At 36.6% G+C, this 15,656-nt stretch overlaps 2 protein-coding genes across 2 annotated transcripts in view; both read right to left on the bottom strand.

The window, feature by feature from the left end:
- Positions 1–748: 748 nt before the first annotated feature.
- LOC134667759 (uncharacterized) lies at positions 749–1,747 on the bottom strand. The gene has a single exon (XM_063525176.1). It carries the CDS (start codon positions 1,670–1,672, stop codon positions 749–751), a length of 924 nt encoding a protein of 307 aa, XP_063381246.1. The 5' UTR covers positions 1,673–1,747.
- An 8,731-nt stretch (positions 1,748–10,478) lies between these two features.
- The window catches only part of LOC134667338 (lysophospholipid acyltransferase 7-like), a 470,374-nt gene continuing 465,196 nt past the window's right edge, over positions 10,479–15,656 (bottom strand). Inside the window, exon 7 of the mRNA XM_063524696.1 lies at positions 10,479–10,489. The gene's annotated coding sequence lies outside the window, so the exon portion shown is untranslated. The remainder of the gene's footprint in view (positions 10,490–15,656) is intronic.

Raw genomic sequence — 15,656 nt, 5'->3', positions numbered from 1 at the left:
AGCGAGTCACGTCTTTACTTAGCTTCTGGGTTAAATTTTTGCCTGATATTTTATCACGAGCAATATCCCTCCGGCGGCTCATTTTGTATTCCCATGTGTGTTACGCTTATGCTCATGAAGGTTTTATGTATTATGCTGTAGGCGTCAAGAATTATGAACTGCTTTAAGAATGTGGGTTAATGGTATAATCAATAATATCTGCCTACTATAGAGATGTAATGGGTAAAAGGGCGGTTGTGAAATATGCAAAAGGGAAACCACATGTGGATTGACGGGTCTGATCCATGTCTGATCAAAAGTTTTGGGACGAAGATAAACTCAAATAATATAGGTATGTAGGTGAATTTGGACTAAAAATAACTGTTGTTGAATAAATCGTCGGGTGACAAGCCAAAGTAGCTAAGTACTATCAAAAAATTAAAGCAATAATGCACTTTATTACACTTTTAACACGGTTTATTTTCCAATAATTTCAATGGTGTTAGTTAGTGACTTTTGCTTGTCACCCGACGAAATTACCTTTTTGGGTTTTTTATTGTATTCCCTTACAAACGTAGTCCCCATTTTCCTCTCTGGGTATTGACATTTTGGAAAATATTTTTAGACAATAGATGTAGGTATATTAATATCAATTATCAATCAATCAATCAATTTATTTAATTCAGACCATGTCCATAGTGTTAGTATACATTCCCTTAATATTATGTTAGTACTTAAACCTATACAAAATTATAACAAAATTAATAAATTATAACAACTTATATACTAAGCCTCTGGAGCCCATATGTACATCGTCCCAGTGTTTCCAGAAGGCGCAAGCAGGTGACTCTAACACTAGGCGCAAGAGGCTGTTGGAACTGTCACGCACGCGACGCATCAGAGAGGCAGTTCTGTTGCGTATTATCGCACCGAAGCTGTCAGTGTGCGCCTCCGCGAACATTCCGGACGCGCTGCAAAAACGAGGCAGTCCCAACAGCATCCTGAACCCATTGTTGTACTGGACGCGCAGGGCATTGAGGGCTCTTTTAGTATAATTTGTCCACAGGCTGCACGTGTAAAGGGTCTGGCAAAACGCTTTAAATAGCGTTACTTTGACATTCCCATTACACCGCGCAAACCTGCGAGACAACATATTACAACGCACCGCCAACGCCCTACGCTCCCTCTCTATATCTACGTCATCGTGGAGATTTTCGGTCACCCAGTGTCCGAGATACTTAAAGCGCGTCACCCTTTTAAGAGCGACACCACACAAGCTGACAGGTGGTAGTTCGTCAAAAGCCTTGTTACCTGCTTTAAAAACTAACAGTTCGCTTTTACTTGTGTTGTACCTCAGACCATGAGCGACCGCATAATCTTCACACACCTTTAAGAGTTTCACTAGCGCACTGACTGATGGACACAGCAGCACCATATCATCTGCGTAGCTAATGTTGTTCACCGTGGTGCCACCTATGGAACATCCGATCTTCGTGCCGCTGAGTCCAGCAATCAGCTCATCCATGTACAGATTGAATAAGCGCGGTGAGGTGAGTCCACCCTGCCTCACCCCGCACTCCAACCCGTACACGTCCGAGTGCGCGCCCGCCCATCTCACCTGGTTGGTTTGATGCCCGTACCAGTACCGAAACAGGTTAATCACCTCCCTCGGAGTGCTCGTGCCCTTTTCCATCTTATCCCATAGTATGTCATATGACACCGTATCGAACGCCTTCGACAGGTCCAAAAAGCAGGCAACTACGGGAGTTTTTCCTTTTTCTTTTATAATTATGCCTTTACATTAGAGTTTTGTATATTATAAGAAGTATAAGGAGCTTTTAGATTTACAAGAAAAATATTGGAATTAGAAGAACGCAGAAAGTTGTATTCGGTGCAACAAACAAACAACAACAGGAATACAATGAAATATTGCCAATGTCTGACTACTTAGCTATATAAATGGTGGATCAATTTTAACATACCACCACTATCATGGTATCGAGGATCGATCCGTTACGTGATTGCCAACTTTTTAATTTTGCCTACATTTCGAAGAGTTAGTATAACTATGTTCATTTTGACTACTTTTCAACTACCTACTCTATACTGATAGATTTTGACACATGTCACCAAAATCAGCCGTTTTGTTCTAAGATGGCTGCGAAGTGAAATCTCGTTGCGGGCGGTGGTCATAAAAATCCGTTATTGTTGTTGAAATCGTTAAGGAGGTGAGTACATATTTGTGCATGGTGTTATCTTGTGTTATGTTGTAATGAGATTTGATGTTATTTTTACTGAATAATACTATATTGCAAGTAAATTGAGCTAAGTTGAATATGTCCAATCACAGCAATAAGTTTTTTGTGGGGTTTGTTCATTACTGGATTCGATATTTTATGAAATTCAGTAATGGACAAGTGTCCAAGCTTAAGCTTTTTATTACTTTTTTAGTTTATTGTGTTAAATTATTTAATTTATTGCACTAAACATTTGAGTTGGGTTGATTTTGTGATTGCTCTTTATTTTCCAATAATGGACGATGTCCATAACTGGGTATTTTTAGTTGTCCATAATTGGGCTCTTTGTTTTGTCTTAGATGGATGGATAAATGTGGTCGGACTGCAAAAACTGCCAGGCTAAGGCGAGGCCGACCAAGCCATACGTCAACAGGTTTATTTTGCTATTATAATCCGTTTTTTATTCATCCTATTTTTCGATGAGGCAAATAATAGCTGTCACGTGGTACCACAAATTTGGTCGGACTGCAAAAACTGCCAGGCTACGGTGAGGCCGACCAAGCCATACGCCAACAGGTTTTTTTTTAGCTATTATAATCCGTTTTTATTCATCCTATTTTTCGACAAGGTAAATTGTAGCTGTCACGTGGTACCACAAATTTGGTTGGACTGCAAAAACTGCCAGGCTAAGGTGAGGCCGACCACTTTTTTTTTACTGTCCCCAAAGTCAGGTATCCTACCATACAAGTTTCATTCTATTTTTCGATGAGGTATTTTTTTGATGTTTTTTTGTCCAACGTTTTTGCCATTTGTACAAAATCTGCCAGGTTAAGCCTAGGCCGACCAAGTGCGTTGGATGGTACTAAATGTCAGGTACCTCTACAGGGTAGGTATATTCTATTTTTTGATCAGGTTTGTTTCATGCAGCCGGCAACCGGACTAAAACTCTTATAGTATAACTTAGAAATCTAAATGAAAGTTCAAATAGCGTTAATAAAAGTTGATTTGTGACATCATTTGTTTCATTTATGTGTTCAATACAAAAGTGTCCATTAATGGATGTTCATAATTGGGCCCATGTCCATGACTGGGTGTCCATTACTGAATTTTTGATGTCCATCAATGGTGATTTCGTAAATTTCAATTTATATATTTTTTATTAATTATGTATTAAACATACAGAATTTTTGGTTTTGTTTAAATGTTCCTCATGTATTTAAGTGCCAAAAAAAATCACCATTTTTGTATCGTCAAAAAACATCCCATTTTTAAACGAAATTCTAATTTAGTGCGCTTAACATGTCCATGATTGGTGCCGTCACAATATGTTATTTTATTTAGTAGGAGTAATATAATATGTATTTTATGTTTTATTGGTAAATGAATAAACGTCAATAAATTGAATTTTGTCATTTCACTTTTATCTACGACTGTCTATAGATTGACAAACAGAGACTGTTAATGGGTCAATTTAATAACATTGGCAAATAAGGAAAAATAAAGTTAAATGACATAAAGTTGGCGAAATGTAACTATCAGTATAGAGGAGTTGAAAAGTAGCCAAAATGAACATACTTATACTAACTCTTCGAAATGTAGGCAAAATTAAAAAGTTGGCAATCACGTAACAGATCGAGGATCGTATTTCCTATACTTCACGCCTTTCTACTATCGTTTATCAATGACATTTGCTAATACCTACTTGGTTATTTACTCGTATCGGTCATGATGGAAATAAGTATGTGTCAATGGAATATTAATTCTTGTAAAACTGATAAAGGAACTAAATGATATACCTTTCTTCGTCTTCGAGCAGTTTTTTATCTTGTCTAGACATCAGGTAGTTTATAAAGTTTATTTTGTAGGTACCTAGTAAAAGTTAATGTAGTCGTATCTACAAGAAGGTATAGAGTTCGAAACAATTTAATACTTAATTTAAATCACTATACCTACGTCTTTCTGTTTGTGCGTCTGTCTGTTTGTGAGTTTACTTGTATGTTTGTACGCAATAAACTCAAAAAGTATTGAACGGATTTTTATGCGGTTTTCGCCTATCAATAGAGTAATTCTTGAGGAAGGAGAAACGGTTGGGTCTAGCCAAAATAACAATCTTTGATAGAAATCAAAACTGAAATAATGTATGGAAACTTACTTGACTTTCTGTCATCTCGATACATTTTTATGGCGTACTTTTCGTATGGCGTTTGTTGATTTACGATTGTCATCTTGGTTGGCCCCCTGTACAACTAAAACCGTAGAAATAAATAAAAGATGGATTGAAGTTATGTTATCAGTGAATCCCTTGTAGGTTTGCTTACGGCCCTTGAGTTTCAATGTAGTTTATTGACTTAAATAAATATTATGGGACAATCTACAAACATGCTTAAATAGACTATGAATTGCTATGAATCGCAACGAAATCAAGTCACGCTGGACATATTAAATTCATTGTTTAGTTTAATGAATCCCAATCTCACTCCTATTGCGTAGATATTTAACCTTGACTGGAATAAATTATGTAAATGATATTCCGATACTCAATACACAGTATCTAGTACATCAATATGACACTTAATGTTCACTTTTATGTTACAGTGTTGAAGCGGTTAGGGGAGGGGGGCCCAAAGTGAGCACCTTAAGAGGGACTGCGGAAAAAGTATGAACAGTAACACTTATTTAAAGCTGAATTTATCGTAGTTTAATTATACATAAGTACTTCAATATTCTGCAAAGTTTAGGAAAACTAATAAAAATAACGAATTACGAAAGCTTTACTTTTGCTCACTTTGCCCGAGGCGGGGCCTAAAGCGGGCACAGGTTTTGGGTAAAGTGAGCACAAAGGGGGCAAAATGAGCACGCTTCATTCATGCAATATTTATTTGGAGATAAGGACAGAAACTACGTCGATCACATCAATAAAACTCTAATGATGTGATATAGCCTTTAATCAGAGTCAAAACATAAGAAATTTAACAATAAATAGTACTTCTTACCAAACATACAAGACAGGTACTTTAAATTGTCACAGCCTTGACGAAAATTCTTCTTCTTCTTAAAAACATAAACTTTTCATCAAACAAACATTTATTTTATCTTTTATCTCTTGACATATGTCACAGTAAAATGATTCAATAGAGTCAGTCCATGAAAAGTCTGCAGTGGATTTGATAGCCCACGCAGTGCGCGTGTTATTTTAAACGTCAAACTTCTATGAAATTATGACACTTATATAATTGTGCAATCTTCAAGTGCCCACAACTTGCGGTATGTGGGCACATGCTCACTTTGCCCAGCCCGCTTTGCCTTTTCGACCAAACCCACGTTGTACTCAAACCTAATGTTCAAATATTTCGCTCACATTCATGAATATTTTACCTAAACGAAAAGCTAAATAACTGTCAATCCATACTACTATTAACGTTTTTCAAAAATGTCCTCACAAATCCACAAAACACTCGATATTTACCTTGTATTTTTCATATCTGAACTTATCAAATCGTAATTTTGGTCACTATGACGGGCACGGTCACTAACTAACTGGGCACTAAGTGGGCAATTGTGGCAGCCAGAGCGTGGCGGGGCGGATATCTCCACACAGTCACGCCGCTATTGCTGTTATACTTTCAAGATGAGCACCAGTGTTCGCTTTGAGCACTATGCTCGCTTTGGGCCCCCCTCCCCTATATTTGCGTGGGTTAGAGATGTCACACACTCATATACCTACTGTAGGTGCACTTTAAAACGTCGATGACAAATGCAAAACTTTGCCGAGTAGCAAATAAAAAAAGGAACCGAAGCATTTAAACATTTGAAATTAAACAGAAAAAAATTCAAATGTCATGGTATTATTTATAACATTCATTTGTTACATTAGAAGCGTTTACCAATAATTGCCAAAAAGGGACTAGTGCCTGTCAAAAATATATAAATATAACAAGAACTATCCATTTTTTCATTAACCGTCAAGACAGCTCTAGAGAGGAGTTCACACCTTATTTTTAATCCTTGTTTCAGTTTAAATAAACTTGTAGTTGCTCTTAAAAAAACACACTTTCCTAAGTTTACAATAATTTAAGACTTTATCATTAAAACTATATTTAATATAAATTTAATAGCAAAATTTTACTGTCTTATAAAAATAGGTATTCCATCTTTAACTTTTAATAAGCCGGCGTTGACAGTTAAAAAACAATTAAAAATACAAAGACTCAACTACAAACCGACCGTGAGTTGAATAGTCTATAACACGAGAAACAATTTTCTTAAAGTGAGTACTTGCAGAAAAATTACTGTTTAAGTTCTGCAATTTAACAAACAATACTCATTGATTAAGATTATTTTTGGCGTCTATTGTAGTAATTGTAAAATAAAGTAATCACAAAAGGCACCTTGTCGTGTGTATGATAACGACAACACTAAATACCGGGTCGCGACTACAATGACGGATGAATAGTATTGAAATGTTGGTTTGTAATTTCATTAAGTGTCCACCCAGCCAGTCTAAAAAAACATAAATAGCGCCAGCATCGAAGTATACATATGTTCTACATAGTGTTTTTTTTGACTGAAATACATTTTAGAATGATGATATTTTGAGGGTGGAAACTAGTTTTCACCGAGCCCTTACGAAAAACTAGTTTTTATTTCGGAAAAAGCGTTCACTAAAAACGGTTTTTTACGGTAACATAGTTATACATTTGTAATAGATAGATATTAGGTAAATACTTAAATACATAGAAACGGTCCATAAAAGATGATGAAGACACAAAATAAATGCCCTTAGGTACCGGGACCTCCTGCTTTGTAGACAGGGTCACTACCGACTAGGCTAGGAGGCTGTTAAGACCGCTAAAGAAACCGTTTTTGGTATAAGTATTATGTGGCCTCTTAAATGTTTATTTATCAAACAGTCGGCAAAGGTCAATGTCATTTAGCGTAATACACAGACTTGTATAATTACTGGAAACACTATCATGCACAATTGCACATGGTAAGTACAATGAACTCCGTTTTACTCGTCTCCTTGAGAAGTAACTAAAATAGGTAGACTGGTTAAAATCTATCGCGATTTCGTCCACTTATGTAGATATGCCACCGTCCCTCGCCTTTTGACCAAGTAATAAATAGTAGCACTTTGTCTTTCACCCACTAATAAAGTTATTTGTGTGTAAGGTGGGTGTTGGTAAGTACCTGCAAGTAGAACATACAACATGCGGTCACTACTTATTGTTGTCCCCATACTTGCATGCGCATATTTTAATTTATAAGGTATTAAACGACTAGGTACTTATATGCCAATACTAGCTGTTGCCCGCGACTTCGTCCGCGTGGAATCTTATCTTCAACATTTTACATCTTTAGTACCTATAATTTTCATATCCAAGCAATGTTGAAATTAAGTACTTTTCTTTTTTAGCAAGTTGTATGAAGTTTTAAGTCAAGTGGATTTTGATGTTGGTTGCTGAAATTACTTTTCTTGTATTCTCATAATAGGCACCTATGCCCTTATACAAAGATTCAAGTTTCGCATTCCGCACTCACAAAATATCTGATCTTCATACAAACTTTCAACCCCTTTCTCAACACCTTGGGGGATGATTTTCAAAAATGCTTGAATTAGTTTTCATGTTTTTTAATTTATTACCTTTTTTCCAAAAAGTTAAAGTTCCTAGACTAAATTAAATTTACACCCCAAGACGAATTTTCATCCCCCTTTTAGCCCCCTTAGGGATTGAATTTCCAAAAACGTTGCAATTACTTTTTTTTTGTAATCGGCTATTATGTCTTTCTAAGAAGTTTCAAAGCATTTGTAATGGATTCAAACTTTGAACCTCATTTTAACCCTGCTAGGGGATGAATTTTACAAATCCTGAAATCACTTTTATTGTCATCTAATAATATCCCCAAATACAAAGATTCAAATCCCGCGCTCGAAAAAATTTATGATATCCATACAAACTTTCAACCCCGTTTTCACCACCATAGGGGATGAATTTTCAAAAACACTGATATTAGTTTTCTTGCATTTTAATTTAAAACGTTTTTACAAAGTTTCAAGTTCCTTGCTTAAAATAAAATTTGCACCCGCAGACGAACTTTCATCCCCTTTTTAGCCCCCTTGGGGTTGAATTTCCTAAAACGTTGCAATCACTTTTTTTTCTTATCGGCTATTATGCCTTTCTAAGAAGTTTCAAAGCATTTGCAATGGATTAAAATTTTCAACCCCTTTTTAACCCTGTTAGGGGATGAATTTTACAAAACGCTGAAATTACTTTTCCTGTCTTCTGATAATATCCCTAAATACAAAGATTCAAGTCCACCACTCGGAAATTTTTTTGATATCCATACAAACTTTCAACCCCTTTTTCACCACCTCAGGGGATGAATTTTCAAAAACGCTGAAATTAGTTTTCTTGTATTTTAATAATATATCTTTTTACGAAGTTTCAAATTCCTAGCTTAAAAGAAAACTTTAACCCCATACTAACTTTCATCCCCTTTTTCACCCCCTTAGGGGTTGAATTTCTCAAAATTGCTTCTTATCTCTTGTACACTTTATAAATGCAATCTGGTGTGCAAATTTCAACTTTCTGGCTTTTGTAGTTTCGGCTCTGCGTTGATGAATCAGTCAGTCAGTCAGTCTGTCAGTCAGTCAGGACACTTGCATTTATATATATAAATAGATAGATATAAATGGTAAAGCAATGTAGCATTTTATTTGAAACAATTCATATTTCAGTGCTGAATGCAAATCCAGAGAACACAATAAAAACACCATAACTCAGAATGACTTTAAACGCGTCAACCGTTTGTCCCCAGCTTACTCATCGGGTCATGATCATGAGTATTATTGTACATCTGTGACCTACTTTCTTGACTGTGACTTTGTTTTAATAAAGGAAGATAACTACGAAGGGCAACCGAATACAAGGCAATGATTAATTCATAAAACGAAAATACATACACATCAATTATGATCACAAGGTTAGTCCCTAGAGTACCTTATCAAGTACCAGCACCTAGTTTTTGATTATCATTGAATATCTATTGTCATTGAAAGTATTATAAAATTGGAATTAAAGTCGCTGCTTGAAAATCGACAAAAGTTGTGTTGAGTTGAAATACGACTTAATGTCACTATGACAATGTTCAAATTTCAGTTCGATAAAAGTGAAACATAGAACGCTGTAGTACTGGGCCGCCAGCGAAGTGAAATTGCGCGAATTAATTGTTATGATACTTATAGTTACTCGTATAGGTGGCTAAGGTGCAATTTGGAACTTTTATACATCCAGAACATCGAAGTAAATAAATATAACTTGTGACTTTTATTAAATGAGTCTTGGGGAGGACTTATTTTTGGTAACAATAAAGACCTACCCATGTTCCAAATTTCCTGTTTAGCGTATTTAAGTTGTGAATCATCGTTCCGTGTAAGTTTATTTTTAGCAGTTGTTAAAGCTTCATTGGAAGAATTAGCAGTGTTAATAGTTATTTAAGTACGTTATTCTAAACAAGCAATGTTAATTCTCATATAAGTTTAATATCGGAAGTACCCAGGACCATCGGCTTCACAGGCAGGGTCACTAATGATTTTGATTTTGACTTAACGAAATTAATTGATACCCAACTTAAAACATAAATTATTATGAAATATGAAAAAACTAAGCTACGTTCTGTTAGGCACCAAAACTGTGTATCTGAAAGTAACTAATAAATTTGAGCCCTTATTTGGCTTCAATAATAATAAATATGCATACATAAGGCAAACGATGCGCATAATAATTACACTGCGAAAAGTACTGCCCTGCTTTTGAATTAAAAAACGTATAGCAAGGGAGCGTCATTATCCTATTATCAAACGACCCTTTGTATTGGAAAAGCAAACCATGGGTGTCATACCGATCCCATAACAAGTACGTGCAAGTCTAAGTTATAGAAAAACCGGTACAAGTGAGCTACATAAGTCAAGTTGTTAACATCTGTGGCCTATTTTATAAAGCTACAAGTTACAATTTACAAACGGAAGGCTCTTTCTAACCCTATGTGTTAGAACGACACTTCCGCTTGTAAATTGTAACTTGTAAAAGCTTTATAAAATAAATAGGCCGCTGGTAGCCTATGGTTCGGCTAAGAAAATCGACTCGCTAGCGCTGGTAAAGCAATGGGAATGAACGGCCAGGCGTCCATCGGAACCATAGCGGTTTTATGGGTAGTGCACACTAATAACACATTCGGCCCTGACTTCACATAAAGCAGGAGGTTAACTTGTACTCCGTTCCCATATTCATTATTTTGTTTATTTACTCAGATTAACAATGATTGACGCGTGCCTTTGCAATAGTTTAATGTGTAATACCTATATATAATTTTCGCCAACTATAAAGTCACCTACACGTGTGTAAAATGCAAAATATATGTAGGTAATTGGAGTTAACTTGGTTTCTAAGTTTTGTACAAATTGGGTGAGGTTAGGAATTATCGTGTAAAGCTAATAGATTCCTACATTATTAAATTGCATAACGGGACTTAATCGCGTATTTAAGTTTTAAGATTTACCTCTGACGTTTCGAGGATGGCGTTGTCCCCGTGGTCTCGGAGAAGACTGGCTCAAGTTGACATCAACATCTTCTACGGGGACAACGCCGTCCTCGAAACGTCGGAGGTAAATCTTAAAACTTAAATACGCGATTAAGTCCCGTTGTGCAATTTAATAATGGTTAATAATCGTGAAAGTTTAAATCAGTCTAATAGATTCCTGTCTTTTTATCCACGAAATAAGAATGGAAATAAATTTATATGTAGCGAACGGTATTTCAGTGTACCTGTTCCCATCTTAAATCCGGCAACGCACTTACAACCTCTTTGAGGTTACAGGTGTCCACACTTATTATCTTTAAAAAGCGTAATAATTAAAGGCCAGAGCACATCGGCTGCGTGTGCGTATACGTGCACACGCGTGCGCGTGCGCCGCTCACGCACGTATCACGCAAGCGGTGTATCGTCTCTCATAAGGATCTGTATATTACAACGCGCAAGTGTATGTCTACGCACACGCATCCGGTGTGCACAGGACTTAAGCGTCATTTTAGACCTTTGTTCCGACCACAGTGGAACTTGATGCAGTTGTAACGTAACAGACGCGATAAGCACAGTGACGTGTTTTTGCGTTGCGTTTTTACCCGGCCGACTAACAATAACTGTTATGTATTTATTCATCATTATATTTAGAACATTTTTTCCTTTACCGATAAAGATGTGCAAATAGGTAAACTAGTTAAGTAAATTATTACTATGGCGTCATATAGGTATAACTGACATTTGCACAAACATGGGGTGTTTCCCATACGTGTCTTTATTAGCCGTCAGAAATTACAACTGTATTCATGTTTTAGACTCCGAGCTTGTTCGGAAAGTGATACAGGATAATGAGAGAGTAGTTTGCTATACCATCCTTATTAGTGGTTCCACGTGTCTGGCTCTGGCAGCTGTTCATCGGTGGAGCTTACATAATGCGGCCTACTTAAAGGATGCTCATTTTTAGGGTTCCGTACCCAAAGGGTAAACGGGACCCTATTACTAAGACTCTGCTGTCCGTCCGTCCGTCCGTCTGTCACCAGGCTGTATCTCACGAACCGTGATAGCTAGACAGTTGAAATTTTCACAGATGATGTATTTCTGTTGCCGCTATAACAACAAATACTAAAAACAGAATAAAATAAAGATTTAAATGGGGCTCCCGTACAACAAACGTGATTTTTGACCAAAGTTAAGCAACGTCGGGAGGGGTCAGTACTTAGATGGGTGACCGTTTTTTTTTTTTGCTTTTTTTTTTTTGCATTGTGATACGGAACCCTTCGTGCGCGAGTCCGACTCGCACTTGCCCGGTTTTTTATAGTCAGACCGTAAAATGTCTGCAGCGATTTAGATAGCCCAAATCTAACCTACCTTAAGATCTCACATTTTTTTAAAATAACAGCAATTGTTATAGGTATCCAATAAAGCAAAGAAATAGAGTTTAATACTTGTTTATAATGTTATTTTGTTCCTATAAATACATATTTGGATTTTGCATAGAACTTGGCACTCATTTAGATCTCCATTTTTTTTGCGGCGAACCCCACAGCCAAGCATAATTTTTGTATTGAACTTGGCTCTCCTTTTTTACATTTATGTTTTTGATGGGATATCAATACTTTTTGTAAAGAAAACTAGGCAGGTATTGAGATTTAATGTTTTTTCTTGTGTTTCCGCTGCATGTTTTTTACTTCTGTTCTTTGTATTAATTATGTGGTGCCGCGCGCCGCCAACGACACACCGTTGGCCGGTTGTTTAGCGCGTATTACAGGTTTTTTGTATGGGCACCCCCCCTATTTTATAACTTTTTTATTTTTAGATTTTTTCCTACGCTTACACACAATTACCGAGCTGGATTCCAAATTTCATCCTTCTAGGTCATCTGGAAGTAGGTTAGGTTTAGGTAGGTACTTATATGTCAGTCACAATAAAAAATGTTTTTTTTTGTATGGGGACCCCCCCTATTTTATAACTTTTTTTTTATTTTTAGATTTTTTCCTACGCTTTCAAACAATAACTGAGCTGGATTCCAAATTTCATCCTTCTAGGTCATCTGGAAGTAGGTTAGGTTTAGGTACTTATATGTCAGTCACAATAAAAAATGGTTTTTTTGTATGGGGACCCCCCCTATTTTATAACTTTTTTTTATTTTTAGATTTTTTCCTACGCTTTCACACAATAACTGAGCTGGATTCCAAATTTCATCCTTCTAGGTCATCTGGAAGTAGGTTAGGTTTAGGTACTATAAGTCTGTCAGTCAGTCTTAAAATTTACGACTTTTTGACCTTCATATCTTTATAACCGTTTGAGCTAGCTTCATGAAATTTGGGCTTCTAGATGTCCTTATGGATATAATTAAACACACGTAGTTTTATGTGTTTACGTTAAAGATGTTTTGAGTTATAGAAGGGTCAAAAGTGGCACCAAGTGGTTCGTGTAATATTACACTTGGTGCTGGCTAGCCAGGTCCTTTGCTTGAACTTGGCTTGACACGCTGCCGCGTGTCTAGATACACTTAAACCTTCCTCAAGAATCACTATATTGATAGGTCAAAACTGCATGAAAATCCGTTCAGAAGTTTTTGAGTTTATCGCGAACAAACACAAACAGACAGACGCGGCGGGGGACTTTGTTTTTTAAAGTGTAGTGATATTGGTTATTTTATTGCGGCGAAGCGATCAGTACGGCAACGAATCTCTGACAAGGTTAAATATATGTCAACAATTTATTCAAGTGTTTTATACTCTAATGTTCGTATCTGTGAATGAAGTAACGTGTTTAGCTCATCAATATTCAGACTATTTATACAAACTACCTAAACAAATTTCCAGTCGTAAAGATAGTTCTGTTACTGCTCTACATATATAAAGAGAAAATTTTCAATAAATTATTTGCACACCAGTAATTGTAACTAGGAATGCTACTTCCACTTTATTTCGATTCCTGTAGGACACTACTTAGAGCCACCCCACACTTGCGTCTTTGGAGCGTCGGCATCTAGTCAGCGCTATGGAAAATGGCGTTGCTGCGCAGTGGCGTCAACGTGGCGTCGAGCAGCAGCCATAGAGTTGACTAGACGCCGACGACGCTCAAGAGACACTAGTGTGGGATGGCCCTTAGTATTCCTGTCAAAAATACCTACAGCTTTAACCCCAATTGTAAGTAATACAAGAATTACAATATGCAAAAAAGCATTCGGCCTTCCGGTCAGCGCAGCGTGGCAACGCCTGCAACCCCACAGGTGTCACATGCGCATTACCGACCGCGTTTGAAGAGCTCCATACTGTAATCCATCAAAAAAATCTCGGCAAGGAGTTTATATTTCATGATGGTAATTTAAATACCTAACTAAAAAATCTAGTTATTACAATATTAGTTGTGACGGTAAATGATTTATCAATGTAGCTTGAACTTTGACACCTAAGTACATATCTACTCAACTTCTGATAAATGATGACTTAATAATTTCAAACTACGAGTAATTGGAGTCCAATCAGCGAGAAAATTAATGATACTGTTTAGAAAAAAGTATAAATGCCCGAATAAATATAAAAACAGGAACAAAGAAACTGTTTTGTAAAATTTCTGGGACTTTTAATGCTAGTTAATAAAAAAGGCGTACTCTTTTTACTTTCTTTCTGACCCACTTAGAAATATTTTATTTCTTAGATAGTTAATTCTTCCTAAATATATTTCTAAGGATACTATGTCCTATTAAAGTTGACTTGAAATATTATTATGGAATTGCGAAACCATAAAAACACCTTATTAGGGGTTAGGTTTTTTAGATTGATCCAAATGAGAAGGCGCTCTAATGCCCAACGACTCTTAAGACCGTAGCACTGAATAAATAATAGTACTAGGTACAGAAGACTCACTCTCTAACAAAACACGTCTGTTACGATCAGGACAGTTATGGCCGCTAGGTGGCGACAGCGCCACGCGCGGCTTATGGCTAAATTGGTGTAGAACGGATGTACTTTTAGCTACCTGTAGCTGTAGCAAAGCGACGAAATCGCGGAGTGAGCCACGCCTGACCGTAGTAGGTACAATGTTAACAGCGGGCATTGTCCGCGAAATTATGCAGGGGCCTAAACTTGTAACAGGTTTCGTTGACTTTACATAATATATGTGCGCTGACATATTGCGAATTACGGTTACAAGGCACGGGCTCTTTTGTATGTATAAGTACCTATATACCCAGAGTCCTTTAGCTAAGGATAGGGGGGTGTTGCAAAACTAGATGTAAAAAAGTTAAAAATAAGGTTGTACATATATAAAATAGGCTACTAGATACTTATTTAGACTGTTTGCAGTCTAAGTAAAGAAATTACTTATTTAACTTTAATGTTATTTTATTGGTAGATATAAATCAAATAATATAAAATGACTATACTATGTAAGTAACTTACTTTACATTTTATTGCAACATTGCAATTTAAAATTGAAATCGTAACATATTTTATGCAAGTCTACCACAAATATTAAAGCTCTACTTAAATTCTTATGGATATAAAAGGCTATCAAAGGTTCATTTACGTAATTGTACATAATTACCAATATACGCATGGTCGTATGTATATATTACTCGCATACGCTGTTAATTCGTTTTTGTTTAGTACCATAATTTAACGGCGTGGCTCCAAGGCTAACAGCTTCGGTCTTTACATGATCGAACGTAACCGGTGACAACTATCGGCTCGATTCGGATAATGAATTAGAGATTAACTAGATACAATATACTAAAGATATGTGACGTCCCACGGGTAAAGGCAGTTGTATCCTATGGCGGTTGGCGCTTACGCTATTATTAACGCCGCTCCAATATTATTGCGGCGCTATGCGACGTAAGTGGCAGCCGCC

Source organism: Cydia fagiglandana, chromosome 9 (assembly GCF_963556715.1).
Source record: "Cydia fagiglandana chromosome 9, ilCydFagi1.1, whole genome shotgun sequence".
Lineage (NCBI taxonomy): Eukaryota > Metazoa > Arthropoda > Insecta > Lepidoptera > Tortricidae > Cydia > Cydia fagiglandana.
This window is presented reverse-complemented; position numbering and strand designations above follow the sequence as displayed.